The 16,018-nt window shown below is 44.0% G+C and overlaps 1 protein-coding gene across 3 annotated transcripts in view; it reads right to left on the bottom strand.

The window, feature by feature from the left end:
* Window positions 1-16,018, bottom strand: part of snrka (SNF related kinase a) — a 57,690-nt gene that overhangs the window by 31,291 nt on the left and 10,381 nt on the right. For all 3 annotated transcript variants that reach the window (XM_038976730.1, XM_038976731.1, XM_038976732.1), the window contains exon 3: window positions 3,075-3,216. In XM_038976730.1, coding sequence (XP_038832658.1) covers window positions 3,075-3,216 — 142 coding nt within the window. The remainder of the gene's footprint in view (window positions 1-3,074; window positions 3,217-16,018) is intronic.

The following is a 16,018-nucleotide window of genomic DNA, read 5'->3' as shown; positions in this document are numbered from 1 at the left end:
GACAATTACCTCCCACTCTTCCCTAAGCATATGGAAACAAGACAATTGCCTCCCACTCTTCCCTAAGCATATGGAAACAAGACACATTGATACGCTACGGTTTCCAATTCAATCTAATGATAGGTAACACAACTCCACAGACAACATGTTCAATTCTAATGATAGGTAACACAACTCTAATGATAGGTAACAAACTCCACAGACAACATGTTCAATTATAATGATAGGTAACACAACCCTACAGACAACATGCTCCATATTCAATTCTAATGATAGGTAACACTGAATATCAAAACACATTAGTCAAATTGTGACAAGTTGTAACAAACAACGGTTTGTTTAGATAAACATGTGGATGCAACAGAAGAGACATTAGGGCTGGTAACCACCAGGGACCTCTTGATACAATATCACTATCATACTTAGGGGCCGATATGTATCGCGATGGTCCCGTGTGGCTCAGTTGGTAGAGCATGGCGCTTGCAACGCCAGGGTTGTGGGTTCATTCCCCACGGGGGGACCAGGATGAATATGTATGAACTTTCCAATTTGTAAGTCGCTCTGGATAAGAGCGTCTGCTAAATGACTTAAATGTAAAAATGTAAATGTAACAACTCTACAGACAACATGTTCCATATTCAATTCCATTTGGAGCTTGTGAGCGTTCTTTCCCCCTCTCTGTTCATTTCATTTCACTGTGAAGATTGAATCAAGGCAGACATCTGAACAATCAAGGAAGGAGGACACTCATATAAACATTGAGTACAGCAGAGCCGGGAGGAAAGGAACTGGATGTTCAAGGAGCCAAAATATCATCATCATCATCATCATCAGTCACGGCTTGACAAAACACAGTCTGTTCTGCTGGGGAACATAGAACCAGGCCTGGTCTTTACAGACTGTCTGTTCTGCTGGGGAACATAGAACCAGGCCTGGTCTTTACAGACTGTCTGTTCTGCTGGGGAACATAGAACCAGGCCTGGTCTTTACAGACTGTCTGTTCTGCTGGGGAACATAGAACCAGGCCTGGTCTTTACAGACTGTCTGTTCTGCTGGGGAACATAGAACCAGGCCTGGTCTTTACAGACTGTCTGTTCTGCTGGGGAACATAGAACCAGGCCTGGTCTTTACAGACTGCCTGTTCTGCTGGGGAACATAGAACCAGGCCTGGTCTTTACAGACTGCCTGTTCTGCTGGGGAACATAGAACCAGGCCTGGTCTTTACAGACTGTCTGTTCTGCTGGGGAACATAGAACCAGGCCTGGTCTTTACAGACTGTCTGTTCTGCTGGGGAACATAGAACCAGGCCTGGTCTTTACAGACTGTCTGTTCTGCTGGGGAACATAGAACCAGGCCTGGTCTTTACAGACTGTCTGTTCTGCTGGGGAACATAGAACCAGGCCTGGTCTTTACAGACTGTCTGTTCTGCTGGGGAACATAGAACCAGGCCTGGTCTTTACAGACTGTCTGTTCTGCTGGGGAACATAGAACCAGGCCTGGTCTTTACAGACTGTCTGTTCTGCTGGGGAACATAGAACCAGGCCTGGTCTTTACAGACTGTCTGTTCTGCTGGGGAACATAGAACCAGGCCTGGTCTTTACAGACTGCCTGTTCTGCTGGGGAACATAGAACCAGGCCTGGTCTTTACAGACTGCCTGTTCTGCTGGGGAACATAGAACCAGGCCTGGTCTTTACAGACTGTCTGTTCTGCTGGGGAACATAGAACCAGGCCTGGTCTTTACAGACTGTCTGTTCTGCTGGGGAACATAGAACCAGGCCTGGTCTTTACAGACTGTCTGTTCTGCTGGGGAACATAGAACCAGGCCTGGTCTTTACAGACTGTCTGTTCTGCTGGGGAACATAGAACCAGGCCTGGTCTTTACAGACTGTCTGTTCTGCTGGGGAACATAGAACCAGGCCTGGTCTTTACAGACTGTCTGTTCTGCTGGGGAACATAGAACCAGGCCTGGTCTTTACAGACTGTCTGTTCTGCTGGGGAACATAGAACCAGGCCTGGTCTTTACAGACTGTCTGTTCTGCTGGGGAACATAGAACCAGGCCTGGTCTTTACAGACTGTCTGTTCTGCTGGGGAACATAGAACCAGGCCTGGTCTTTACAGACTGTCTGTTCTGCTGGGGAACATAGAACCAGGCCTGGTCTTTACAGACTGTCTGTTCTGCTGGGGAACATAGAACCAGGCCTGGTCTTTACAGACTGTCTGTTCTGCTGGGGAACATAGAACCAGGCCTGGTCTTTACAGACTGTCTGTTCTGCTGGGGAACATAGAACCAGGCCTGGTCTTTACAGACTGTCTGTTCTGCTGGGAAACATAGAACCAGGCCTGGTCTTTACAGACTGTGGTCTAGTTCAAACAGAGCAGATGGACTCTCCCCTACACTGTTATCATGTGCATATGACAAATAAACTGCTGTCATGCTTTGCTAGAAAGAGACAGCAAATTCAGAGAGTAAATGGAGGGCTGTCAGGCCTATATTCTATGTGGCTGTGCAGTCCTCATTTAGCCCACAGAATAAATCACAGTAAATCATTTGTTCAAATGAAAAAGATAGCAGCAGCACATTTCCTGAGTCTAAAAATACTGAGATGGAAAGATAAACAATGAGAGTAGCTAGTATAGACATGACCTTTTACTGGAGTCAAACACTGGCTCCGTTTATTACCCCCCTCCCTGAACTCAACTAGAACTCAATCTAGAGCGATAAGCATCAACCCCGGGGTCAATCCAAAGCTATGGGAATAGCAGCGGACATATTTATCTGTCAGGACCATCCTGATTCAGGAAGCTCAGAGAAGTGCCAGAAGAAAAGTCAACTGCCAATGATTGGATGTGCACAGATCTGACTGGCATCCTTCCAGACCACAGAGTGTTGACTGGCGTCCAGACAGACGTTCAGGCTTAACACAAAGGAGAGATGTGGTAGTCAGAGGTCTGGCTCCTATTCAGATGTTTACAGCTCATCTGTTACATAACCAAGGTTGATAGACAGAGGTCAGCATCTGTTCTGGAGAACACTTGTTAATTAGGATGTGTATACATGTGTGCGGGACTCACTCTTTGCAGGCGTTGGAGACGTGGGTGGGTACAGTGTATTTACAGTCCATGATCATGGTGAGGGTCTCGCTGTCGTTGGCCTCCTGGAAGGGGGGCTGTCCACACACCAGCATGAACAGGATCACACCAAGACTCCAGATATCTAACAGGAGGAAGAGGAGAGAGAGAGAGAAGGTGAATGGATCATTCTGCTACACTAGAACCTGGCTGGGTACTGTAGAACCATCTGTAGGTTCAGAGCACTGTGTTCTGTCAGCCCTGGGATTCTGCTGGCCTGGGCTAAACAGTCTGGAATCCCCCTGCTGCGACTACCTTGGTGATTCAAAATCAAATAGTGTGTGTGTGTGGGGGGGGGGGGGGGGGAATTAACCACACAGACCCCAAACACCCCAGCTCAACCTTCACATCACACCACTGTGGTTACCCACTCCAATTTTCATACCGCCCCAACAGATCCACAGATGCAAATCTCTATTGCACTCCACACTGTCCTTCCCCACCTGGACAAAAGGAACACCTATGTGAGAATGCTAATTCATTGACAACAGCTCAGCGTTCAACACCATAGTGCCCTCAAAGCTCATCACTAAGCTAAGGACCCTGAGACTAAACACCAACTGCAACCCGGACTTCCTGACTGGCCGCCCCCAGGTGGTAAGGGTAAGTAACAACACATCCGCCACACTGATCCTCAACACGGGGGCCCCTCGGGGGTGCGTGCTCAGCCCCCTCCTGTACTCCCTGTTCACTCATGACTGCATGGCCGCGCACGACTCCAACACCATCATTACATTTTCCGATGACAACAGTGGTAGGACTGATCACCCACAACGATGAGACAGCCTATAGGGAGGAGGTCAGAGACCTGGCCGTGTGGTGCCAGGACAACAACCTCTCCCTCAACTTGATTAATACAAAAGGAGATGATTGTGGACTACAGGAAAAAGAGGACTGAGCACGTCCGTCCCCATTCTCATCGACGGGGCTGTAGTGGAGCAGGTTGAGAGATTCAAGTTCCTTGGTTTCCACATCACCAACAAAATAACATGGTCCAAGCACACCAAGACAGTCGTGAAGCGGGGATGACAAAACCTATTCCCCCTCAGGAGACTGAAAAGATTTGGCATGAGTCCTCAGATCCTCAAAACGGTTCTCTGCTACCACACGGCAAGCGGTACCGGAGCGCCAAGTCTAGGTCCAAGAGGCTTCTAAACAGCTTCTACACCCAAGCCATAAGACTCCTGAACATCTAGTCAAATGGCTACCCAGACTATTTGCAGTGCACCCCCCCACCCCACCACTGCTACTCATCTATGCATAGTCACTTTAATAAAACTCTACCTATATGTACATACTACCTCAAATAACCGGTGCCCACACACATCGACTCTGTACCGGTACCCCCCTGTATATAGTCTCACTATTGTTATTTCACTGCTGCTCTTTAATTACTTGTATCTCTTATTTTTTTTGACTCTGCATTGTTGGTTAGGGGCTCGTTAGTAAGTATTTCACTTTAAGGTCTACACCCATGGTATTCGTCTCATATGACTAATAACATTTGATTTGATCACTAGCTAAATAAACCTGAACTAGAGTTCCAGATGTGTCGTCAGCTCTGCCGGGCAGCAGTAAACGTAGAGATGTGTCGTCAGCTCTGCCGGGCAGCAGTAAACGTAGAGATGTGTCGTCAGCTCTGCCGGGCAGCAGTAAACGTAGAGATGTGTCGTCAGCTCTGCCGGGCAGCAGTAAACGTAGAGATGTGTCGTCAGCTCTGCGGGGCAGCAGTAAACGTAGAGATGTGTCGTCAGCTCTGCGGGGCAGCAGTAAACGTAGAGATGTGTCGTCAGCTCTGCGGGGCAGCAGTAAACGTAGAGATGTGTCGTCAGCTCTGCGGGGCAGCAGTAAACGTAGAGATGTGTCGTCAGCTCTGCGGGGCAGCAGTAAACGTAGAGATGGCTTTCCAAATGACACTAGTCCCTATATAGTGTACTACTTTTGACCAGAGCCCTAGTCCCTATATAGTGTACTACTTTTGACCAGAGCCCTAGTCCCTATATAGTGTCCTACTTTTGACTAGGGCCCTAGTCCCTATATAGTGCACTACTTTTGACTAGGGCCCATAGGGACTTCTGAAATCAACCTGTCAGAGCTGATACTGAAGTCAGTTATTTAAGTGCAGCTGTGATTCAACCCGACTCGGAATAAGGAATTCATTATTACATAAACACATACTCTATCTTTAATTCCCAGCTTGTCTCAGAATTAGTCAGTCAGATACTTGCAAAAAGCACTTAAAAACAGAGATTACAATTACAATGAGGATTTTAAATAATTCTCATTAAGCCTAGATGCCCTCAAAAACTGAACTAAGTCGCAGCGTATAGCCTAGCCCTCATTGCACAAACAGTGCCAGTTAAAGATACAAAAACAGAAATAACTGTAGCTAGCCCACAAAACACTTTCAAATCCTCCTGGGTCCAACAACCTGTTCATCGGAGGATTTGAAAGTGTCATGTAATGGAACAGTTAACTAGGTCACAGGATGTAGGAATGTTGCAGAGGTCCATGTGTCACTGAGGAGGGTTGACTGCCCAACAGCAAAAGGTGTTAGAGGCCGCTTGTAATTGTGTATCTGCCGGGTCTTCTGGGTCTTCTGTGATGTGTTGTATCATTCAAATCTCCTGTTGATGTCTGATGCCAGCAGCTCCAGGGAGGAAGGTGAAACTAGTCCACAGGGCTCCTCCTTATTTCTCAATGAGATGAGGGCCTGCCTCCCTGTTAAAGCTGCGGTCATATTATTACTGCTGCCTCTAGAGGCATCCAGGAGCTCCTATTCCACCTCAGCAAGCTGCAGCGGGATGGAGGGAGGGAAGAGATGGTGGGAGGGAATGGATGGACGGAAGGAGGAGACCGACGTACGGACGGACGGACGGTTGGAGATGAGGGATACAGTCTGCAGTAGCCATGATGCACATCAAGCCTCCATCCCCACCACTTGCAGCTCTGCCACGAGCCTGGCTGATGAAATATTACCATGGTGTTTTAAGGGGACGGTCCCCACGATGTCAATGAGTACTCAGTGTTCCAATGGCATGTGTCAACAAATGTGTCAACAAATCCTAAATCAAACGCTGTTTTGGGGTTCTCACAATGAGGATTTGCTACATGGCAGCTAGTGTGCTTTATTAGACAGCGGTAACCTAATGTAGCAGGCGTAAAATAAACACCTGATTCCCTACATACTAGTACCGACAATTTTTTTTTACAAAATAATATATATATATATATATATATATATGTTTTTTTAAACTGCTGAGAGGGTATCTTCTGCACTGTTCAACCAATCACGTAAAATGTGGAGGAGTTAAGATGGACGGAAGTCGCTGGCTGTCTTTTCCATTTCCTCTGAACAGCAGAACATGTAGTTGTTGGGGACTGGGCGGAGCCTAGACGGTGGTGGGGTTGGCTCCCCATCCTCTAATAGGCTGGTGAACTACTCTCTCTCCCTCTCTGCACCGACTGGGAATCAGGCTCTCTGTATGCCACCACCAAGACTCACTAGCGGGCCAGTTTAAAGACCCTGTCCCAGCAAACCAGGCTGCTAGTTTGAGTGCAGTAAAATGTTTTTGCTCAAAACGGCGACACTTTTTTACCAAGGATATTGTTTTTTCAGATTAAAAATCAGACAATAGCCTATATGCTAACCTAGCTTCAGCATATCTCTGTCATTCTGCATGCAACCCACTAGCCTGTGGTTACATTTACTGTATAGTGAGAGAGAAAACAACCCTGACCCTTCTGGGGGGCCTTGATGCCTCTGCAATGTTTATTTCTCAGTGTGTGTGTGTATATATATTTATATTAGTCGTGAGATGCGAGAACAGTAGCAACAGTGATGAGCTCCAATGGGATTTGCAGGAAAGCCATGCATTGCAATCAGGAGGCCCATTGCTTCATTACAGGAAATAGAACACAACGTTCTGAAACCGTGCTTGGCTTCACATCATGCCAATCACACATGCAGTCAACTTTATTTTCCCATCATCAAAAAGAGAAGATTTCCATGCTGTGATCCAGATCAGACATCCTGAACCCAGACTGAGCCCTGTACAGAAATGACTCCCTGCAACTCTCCTATCTCTGTCCGTGGAGGAGCGCCAGATTCAATCCAACCTGCCGTGCCACTGTTTATACTGCCTGTCTACAAACTAGCTAGGACCCGCAGGAAGGCGCACACATTATTTGACCAAAGACTGTGGGTGTCAGTACCTGTAGGAAGAGTACCTGGTATTTCCACAGTAACCAAAACCCTTCTGTGAATTTATTTTGACCATGGGGGAAAAAGCTAGATCTATGTTTAGGCTGCACACTATTGCATAAATAGTGCAATGCGGGTTCAACTGAATGAGTCAGGTAGAAGGTTGTGTTTCAACTTCCTTAAGTCAGCATTTACTGTCTGTCTGCTACACATGCACACAACGTGTCAACTGGAAGAACACTTCAGATTCAGTATTACCTCTTCCCCTTCACTTCAAGACCAGTGACCCTGCTAGAAATGGACCTGTTGGTGACAAATCTAGAGCTGTTGCTGGCCCAGGTCTCTTACTGAGACACTTGAAGTCAGCCACAGCCTGCCAGCCTGTCCCTGCCACAGTACCTCTCCTTGTCGTCTCCAGCGTGTTTCCATATCAGGCTTCGGTCTCAAAAATAGCCATTCTAACACAGCCCTGTCTAAGGGGACTGTTGACATTAAACTCTAAATAACAGGCCTAGTTGAATGTAGGCGGTCTGAAGAGGCAGTGGGATTTTCAGTATTTGCATCTTGTCTTAGCCTAAGTATTGTCAATCAATAACCTTGAGAATTGTGCAAATATCCCCAGTCAGACAGACAATCATTCAGTGTTGACAAGTGGCTCATTTTTATAGTGCCAGCAAGGTATGTGGACCTGTCCTTTAACACTGAAATAGGATACAGCGCTGCTGTATTGTGAAGCTCCTTATCAATGCTTTGTTCAAGTAGAGCAGTGGTTCCAACTCCGGTCCTCCAGTACCACCAACAGTACACATTTGTTATTGTAGCCCCGGACAAACACACCTGATTCAACTCATTGAGGGCCTGATGATTAATTGACAAGTTGAATCAGGTGTGTTTGTCCGGGGCTACAATAACAAACATGTACTGTTGGTGGTACTGGAGGACCGGGGTTGGGAACAACCCTCACATTTTTTCCTGTCCTGAGAAAATTTCAGGTCTGCTGAGCGCAAACTTGAACATTGTGAAAATTCTGTTCAACTTCCAGCACACGTTAACTGTGACACTGAAGCTGTCTCCGCTTTAAGTTACAGTTAACAGTGGCCTATCAGAATGGCCTACCATCAGAAACAATGGAGAAAGTGTATCCCATAACATTTTAACATGGAAATAGCTGTTCTATCATTCAGCCTATAGTAGCAGCCAATGTGTGGTGTTCAATGTAGACCTACATTCCATGAGGCATTTGAAAAAAACATGACGGGCTTGATATTAACCTGTTTATCCACTTGTCCTTTAGACAAACGAGGGGACTGAAAATGTAGTTTGTTGCAAGAAACCAGTATACAAAATAAAATGCATTATTATTCCCATACCATTATTACAGAGAATCAGACAAATTATGCTACCCACGGCCTATTGGCTACTTAGCTTATTCAAGCCTGTCTCAAAATACAACTATGCTCCCGAGTGGCGCAGCAGTCTAAGGCACTGCATCTCAGTGCTAGATGTGTCACTACAGACCCCGGTTCGATTCCAGCTGTATCACAACTGGCCGTGATTGAAAGTTCAATAGGGTGGAGCACAATTGTCCCAGCGTCGTCCTGGTTAGGGTTTGGCCGTCATTGTAAATAAGAAATTTGTTCTTAACTGACTTGCCTAGTTAAATAAAATAAATATAAAAATGTAAGACAAAATAAAAGAACTCTTTAAATCCGACTCGTTTTTAAAGACATCTAGAAATGTACACGTTCTGTGCTCTTGTAGGAAGCAAATCACTCCCCTATTGCTGACTACAAATTCTCTAACTGGGCTAATAACTCACTAACTAGCAAAAGATATGAACAAAATGTGCACACGTGGCTATATGCAGCTCTTGCTTTGATCTCAAAACAAGCACATCTACTCACGACCACAGTCATAAACACAGATCCATATATGGCAATGGTCTATTTGCATATAGGCCTACTGCAGATCTGATTGGTTAAGCCACATCGGTCTGTGTAGAGTACAAGCGGGGTTGTGCCCAATAGAAACCTACTCCTACCTACAACAAAATCTCTTGCATAGTTTGTTTTGTTGCATTGAAAGTGGCTAATATTGCGCTGATTCAATCACAATTGCCACAGTTAAGGGGAACGTTGATTGCCACAGTAAAAGGGAAACGTTGACAGTGTTAACTCAACAGTAAAAGAGAAACATTGATAGCGTTAACAGTGAAAACTCTAGAAAGTTGAGTGAAGTTCAATCTCATGCTTGTCACCATGGGCTGATATTTCTTCAGCGCTCTCTGACTGCTGCGTGCACACTCACAGCTTACAGGGAACATTGGTTGGCAACCACTGAAGTAGAACACCAACACATTCTCCTCGGTGCTCACAACTCAACTTGTTTATCTCAGGGTCATATGTGCATGCAGAGAGAGACAGGAGTGCAAAACTCAAGATTTGACATCTTTTGAAAATGTAGAAATGAAAAAGGCTGAGTTTCAAGTTCCATGGGGCGTTTCCCCCTCTCCTTAAATGTCTCTGAAATGAGCAAATGATCCCATTGCCACCCCCCCAGCACCGTACATACATGATGACCGGGATTGTCAGAACACGCCAGAGTCAGAGCTTTGAGGCAGACTAGTAGTAATCTTCACAAGATACATGAAGTAACAGAGCACATTGGATCTAAAATAACACTAAAATGTTTTGTGCCTTCAGTTACTGTATGGATGTTAAAAAAATAAAAAAAATAAAAAAAGCAGACATTGAATATCCATTTGAGCATGGTGAAGTTATTAATTACACTGTAGATGGTGTATCAATACACCCAGTCACTACAAAGACACAGGCGTCCTTCCTAACGGAGATGCCAGCAGAGGAAGGAAACTGCTTAGGGATTTCACAATGAGGCCAGTGGTGATTTTAAAACATGAACAGATGGCTGTGAATGGTAGAAACCTGAGGATGGATCAACAACATTGTATTTACTCCACAATACTAACCTAAATGATTGAGTGAAAAGGAGGAAGTATGTACAGAATAAAAAGCATCCAGTTTGCAACAAGGCACTAAAGTAATAATGCAAAACATTTGACAAAAGGAATTAACTTTTTGTTTTGAATACAACATGTTGGTTGGGGCAAATCCAACAACACATTCCTGATTATTACTCTCTATATATTTCAAGCATGGTGGTGGCTGCATCATGTTATGGGTATGCTTGTCATTGGCAAGGACTAGGGATTTTCCAGGAATAAAACCCCCAGAATGAAACTAACCACAGGCAAAATCCTACAGGAAAACTTGGTTCAGACTGCTTTCCACCAGACAGTTGGAGATGAAGTCACCTTTCAGCAGGAGAATAACCTAAAACACAAGGCCAAATTTACACTGCTGTTTCTTACTAAGACAGTGAATGTTAATGCATGGCCCAATTACAGTGACTTAAATCTGCTTTAAAATCTATGTCAAGACTAAAAAATACCTGTCTAGTAATGATCAACAACCAACTTGACAGAGCTTGAAGAATTGAAGTCTAAATATTGTACAATCCAGGTATACAGAGCTCTAAGAGAGACTTAACCCAAAAGATTCACAGCTGTAATACCTGCCAAAAGGTGTTTCTAAGATGTATTGACTCAGGTGGGTGAATACTTAACTAATCAAGCTAGATTAGTTTAGTGTATAATTTTTCATATGTTAGAATTTGTCTTCCACTTTTACATTAGAGTATTTTATGTAGATTGTTGACAAAAAAATAATTAAATCAATTTTAATTCCACTTTGTAACAATAAAATGTGAATAAATCCAAAGGGGATGAATACTTATATGTACTGTACATCTTCCTGGCTCCATTTCAACGTGATGATTGACAAGCACTCAAAAGGATTTAACACAAGGCACAGAAACAGCAGCAGGCAGTGATTATGGAGAGGATTTCTGTGCCAATGTTAACAGGGGCATTGGGGTGTGTAGTTTGCCTCCTGCGAGTGACATGAAGAGTAACAGATGTTGAGAGCAGCGAGACAAAAAAACAGAGCAACCTGATTAATGCAGACAGCCACGTATCTCTCACACACACAGAAAGACACTTATGCATCAGTAGTGCTCGATCTCTGTAAAACATGTAGATAATGAGTATGATGAGAGCGCAGAGACCCCAGGAGATGTGGAGATCTCCCCACTTGTCTTGATGAGAGAGAGCAGAGCCCCCAGGAGATGTGGAGATCTCCCCACTTGTCTTGAGAGAGAGCAGAGCCCCCAGGAGATGTGGAGATCTCACCACTTGTCTTGATGAGAGAGAGCAGAGCCCCCAGGAGATGTGGAGATCTCACCACTTGTCTTGATGAGAGAGAGCAGAGCCCCCAGGAGATGTGGAGATCTCACCACTTGTCTTGATGAGAGAGAGCAGAGCCCCCAGGAGATGTGGAGATCTCACTAGTCTTGATGACAGAAAGCAGAGACCCCAGGAGATGTGGAGATCTCACTAGTCTTGATGACAGAAAGCAGAGACCCCAGGAGATGTAGAGATTACCACTTAGCTTGAGCACAAATGTCCCTAGTGTATAACGTGGTGGTTGGTGTTTAAGTGCATCCAACGGAGTTGGCATAAAGACGACAAAATTGGCAAGTCATCACTGGCAGGGAGTAGAAGAATTAGACTTGGGCGGTGAGAGCCTTGGGAGTCACTCACTGTTGTGCAGCATGCGCCAGGTGATTTAATTACATTATGGAGTTCCACCACTAAAATGTTTGCCAGATAGATATCTTACAGCTATTAAGTTAACAGTCTAAAATGTGCTAAATGCTCTGCAGTTGTACATTTGGTTTGCTAATTTATTAGCTAGTTAGCTTCTTCCAAACATCAAGCATTCGCTTGGTAACAGCAGAGAATCCCCTCCTGGATCAAGAGCCTTGCTGTCTAATATTTGTTTTGTGCAGCAAACTGAGAAGCATTTTTTTTGTTACTCGTATAGTTTAGGTCAGAAACTACTAAAATGTTCGCAATGCACTGGTTAGCATTTAGTTAGTATTCTACATGGGATTTTACATGTACTTGTTAGCATTGCTAACCTTCAGATTAGTATCAGTGGGATTTGAAAACAGCTCCCCTTGTGTTCAGTGTCGGTATTACCGAATAGGATACCAAATATCTGAGTATGGCAGAAGGTCGGTATGAAGGTATGACAATCTGGATACCTCCCAAGCGTAAGAAGCACACAGATAACCTAAGACGTGAACAGCCACTATTAGCAGCCATGACTGAACTTCTCTCCCCACCTCATCCCCTGTCAAGCAAGTCCATCAACCAGGCCCATCACCAGAGTAGGAGCTGCAGCTCGTGGACAGTGAGGTCAGTGAATCAAGCCTAGGGGCAGAGGCAACACTGACTAGGGTTGAATGGCGGGAACCCAGTTACTGAGACTTACCGGCAAAAACAACTCCCTTTTCCCGGGATAAATAACAGAGAAGTGTATATGAACAACATGGAACTGTTAAATTATATGCGGTGACTAAATTTGGCTTCTCTGCGGCCTCCGCATGATGAATCATCAACGCTCCGGGGGGGGGGGCATCTCAGTATGAACTGCACTCAGTATGGAGTGCAGTTCACAATGTATGTAGACCTCATCATGGTAACTGAATGAGCATCTAACTTACCCATCCAACTTTCAGGGGTCACCTTATTTTTTTGTTAAGTTTTTATTTTATTGCAGAGTAAAAAAAAGAGACTTTCACTCGAATATTGTTGCTTTAAAATCAGTGCACGCGCTAGCACTCTCTCAGTCTCTCTCCCCGTTCAATGACATCCTAAATAGATCATCCTGTTCTAGATGTCCTGGCTTACCTATTTCAGGTAATACATTCAATGCACTATTAGCCTTATATTTAGCTAATTAATGATGGGTTATGCATAATAAGCTTCTAATTTATAGCCTTTGTCTGTTGCTCGCACAAAACTCACGTACCTGTGCTCCCCTGGCCTCTCTCCTTAAAAAAAGTCCTCAGCTCTTGGAGTCCCATGGAGGAAAAGCCAGACTAGAATAGCTTGCTGGACACATTTTTTTTAGCATTTCTTACACCAATAGGCAATTTGAAGGAAGAGGGACGCAAGCTCGTTTGCTGAATGTTAAACACAGCATCAAATAGAACTCGCGGGTAGTTTGAAAGAAGAGCGAACGCGCGGTGGCGATAGCAGTTATTTATTCAGACCCATAACCATTCAATCTTCATGAAGAGACGTGAAAGCCTTCTGCATCTAATTCTAGTCCTATATTATACAAAGGATGTCATTAGAATGATGAAGATAAGGACAAAAGTGTATTTAATTGAACTGCTGAAACCAAGGAAGGAATGAAGCAACACTAGAGAGAGAGATAGGCCATAACAGGTATTATGCGTCAGCCTACAAATGATACAAATAGGCCCTATTATATTTGCTATTAAATGAAAATCTAATTCACTAGCCTACTATACTTGTAACTTGTTAGGCCACATTGTGCTGCACCAGAACCGCATGTTCTTTTCTGCGTTATCATGATTTGAACAATGTTCCTAATTCCAGTTCATAAAATACTGTACTCTATTGTAACTGTTCACACTAAAAAAAGATTAGCCTACTGGGGCTAGTTTCATTTATTTACCCAACAGAGCATATAGCTAGCTACATCTATAGGCTTTTATGTTTTTCTGTTGTGCGTAATGTGCAGTATAGATATCCAATACATATATGATATAGGCTAACGGTACAATCATTTGGGCTTTTTTGGGCTAGGGCTCATGAAAAAGTCTTTAATGTAGGGCTCAAAAAGTCTTTAATGTAGGGCTCATCATGCTCAGGTAGCGTCAGGCTTTCATTTTTGATCAAATCTCTAATCAAATGCAGACATAGGCCTATGTATATGCTTTACAATGCTATTGAATGACACTTCTGGTTTGGGCAGGAAATACCAGGTTAAATCAGGAGAATAAATAATTTATTCTCGGGATGGAACGCTTGTAAAACACTGACCCCCCAGACTGACTTAGGGCCAAGGAAGACCCCACCACGTCAGGGTACATCAGTCGGTTTGATCTGAGGTCTGAGCCATTAGAACGTATGCATCCCAAAACGGCACCAGATTCCCTATTAAGTGCACTATACTGGAAATATGGTGCCACACCATGGGAATCAGACCGTAAATAAGGTCTTCACAGGAGGAGAGCTTTCAGGGAACGTAGGTAGTAAAAACTGAAAGTCTAGTGGGCTGGTAGTGACATAGGATCCTGCAGAAAGACAGAGCACGGACCTCTAACCCCATAGTTCGTATATTAGCCAGAGGTGGCCAACCCTAAACCCGGGCGTACACTGCACAATTTTCTTCCTGATTTAGCTGTCCCAGACAAGTTGAGATCGGAGACAAAATCCCCACGTCGTTGCCTACTCGGGTGCGCGGACGTCACTGACCCTCGTTTAATGCAAGCTACCGATCCAGTCTTTGAGCAGTCCCAGACGTTCCGATATTTTTGAACACGTTGGTTTTTATCTGAACAAAATCTGCAATGCTCTTGTAGTGAGATGTGCAACAACTAGTTTTTAGAACGATCAGCAATAGCCAAATGAGCGCTTGCCAGAGAAAAAGCCAATGAAGACGTATCGCATCACCCAGAATGTATAGACTCAAGCAGGAGCGATGAATACTACTAATATGCGTTTGTATTTGCCAAGAACCAGTGTCAAAACATTACAGCTCTGAAGTTCACAAGCAATGTTATTAGATTCAAAATGTATTGGCTACATATTTGAAGTCTGTATGGCAAGTGTGAATGTCTGACTGAAAACATTTAGGAGGCTGCTTTGTGCCACAGTCTCTTCTAGCTACGTTAACAAATCACATCACATGGTTTTCGCTAGACAGTGTGGTATCGAGAATCCTCACAACCTTCCTCATGTGTTTCTCTCATCCAGGGATGTACGGTATTCCCATCTTGGTACACAAGGGGAGCTAAAAACACAGAAAAAAAGGCCATTGGTCATCTATTATAAGAATACTAACAAAACTAGCATAAACTAATAGCAAATTTAAATAGAGGCTGCTAGCTAAATATGCTAACGAGCGCAAAAGAAAAAACTAAATGACAAAAACAGGCAATCCAGCTCATAAAGTTATGCAAGTATAAGCAGTGAATTTGGGGAGTGAATGTTTATACTTTAAGAACTTGCTACCAAACTCCTGTGTGTATCAGACAGAGATTCTCTAAGAGATTATTCTGAAGTGGACAGGTGTAACCATGTTAAGTCTTATCTTATTGGTGATAGTCATTTACTCTGTCTCATTCTGTAATGTGCCATGTATCTCAAGCACACCAACTGTTTGAGTGTTAATTATTGTGTGACTAATAAATTATATTAGTTGAATTGAGTAAACGCATTCCTCGTTTTACAGGGTAATTCTTTGACTATATAATTTAGGTCTATTGGTAGTTGTTATATATACTATGCATAGCACATGCTTGGGTACCACCTTGACATCTCTGATCGGCTTGCCTCAATAAATTAACACTAGAACATTGGTCACCAGGATTAGCTGTTTGTATCTAGTCTATTAATAAATTGTATCAAAGGTACCAGTTAGACACATGCTGATTATAGTCATACCGAGAGGTGATGTAAGGCTTGCTACATTGACTAGATTCCTCCAGAGGCATACATAAGTCC

The sequence above is a fragment of the Salvelinus namaycush genome, chromosome 37 (genome assembly GCF_016432855.1).
Source record: "Salvelinus namaycush isolate Seneca chromosome 37, SaNama_1.0, whole genome shotgun sequence".
NCBI lineage: Eukaryota > Metazoa > Chordata > Actinopteri > Salmoniformes > Salmonidae > Salvelinus > Salvelinus namaycush.
This window is presented reverse-complemented; position numbering and strand designations above follow the sequence as displayed.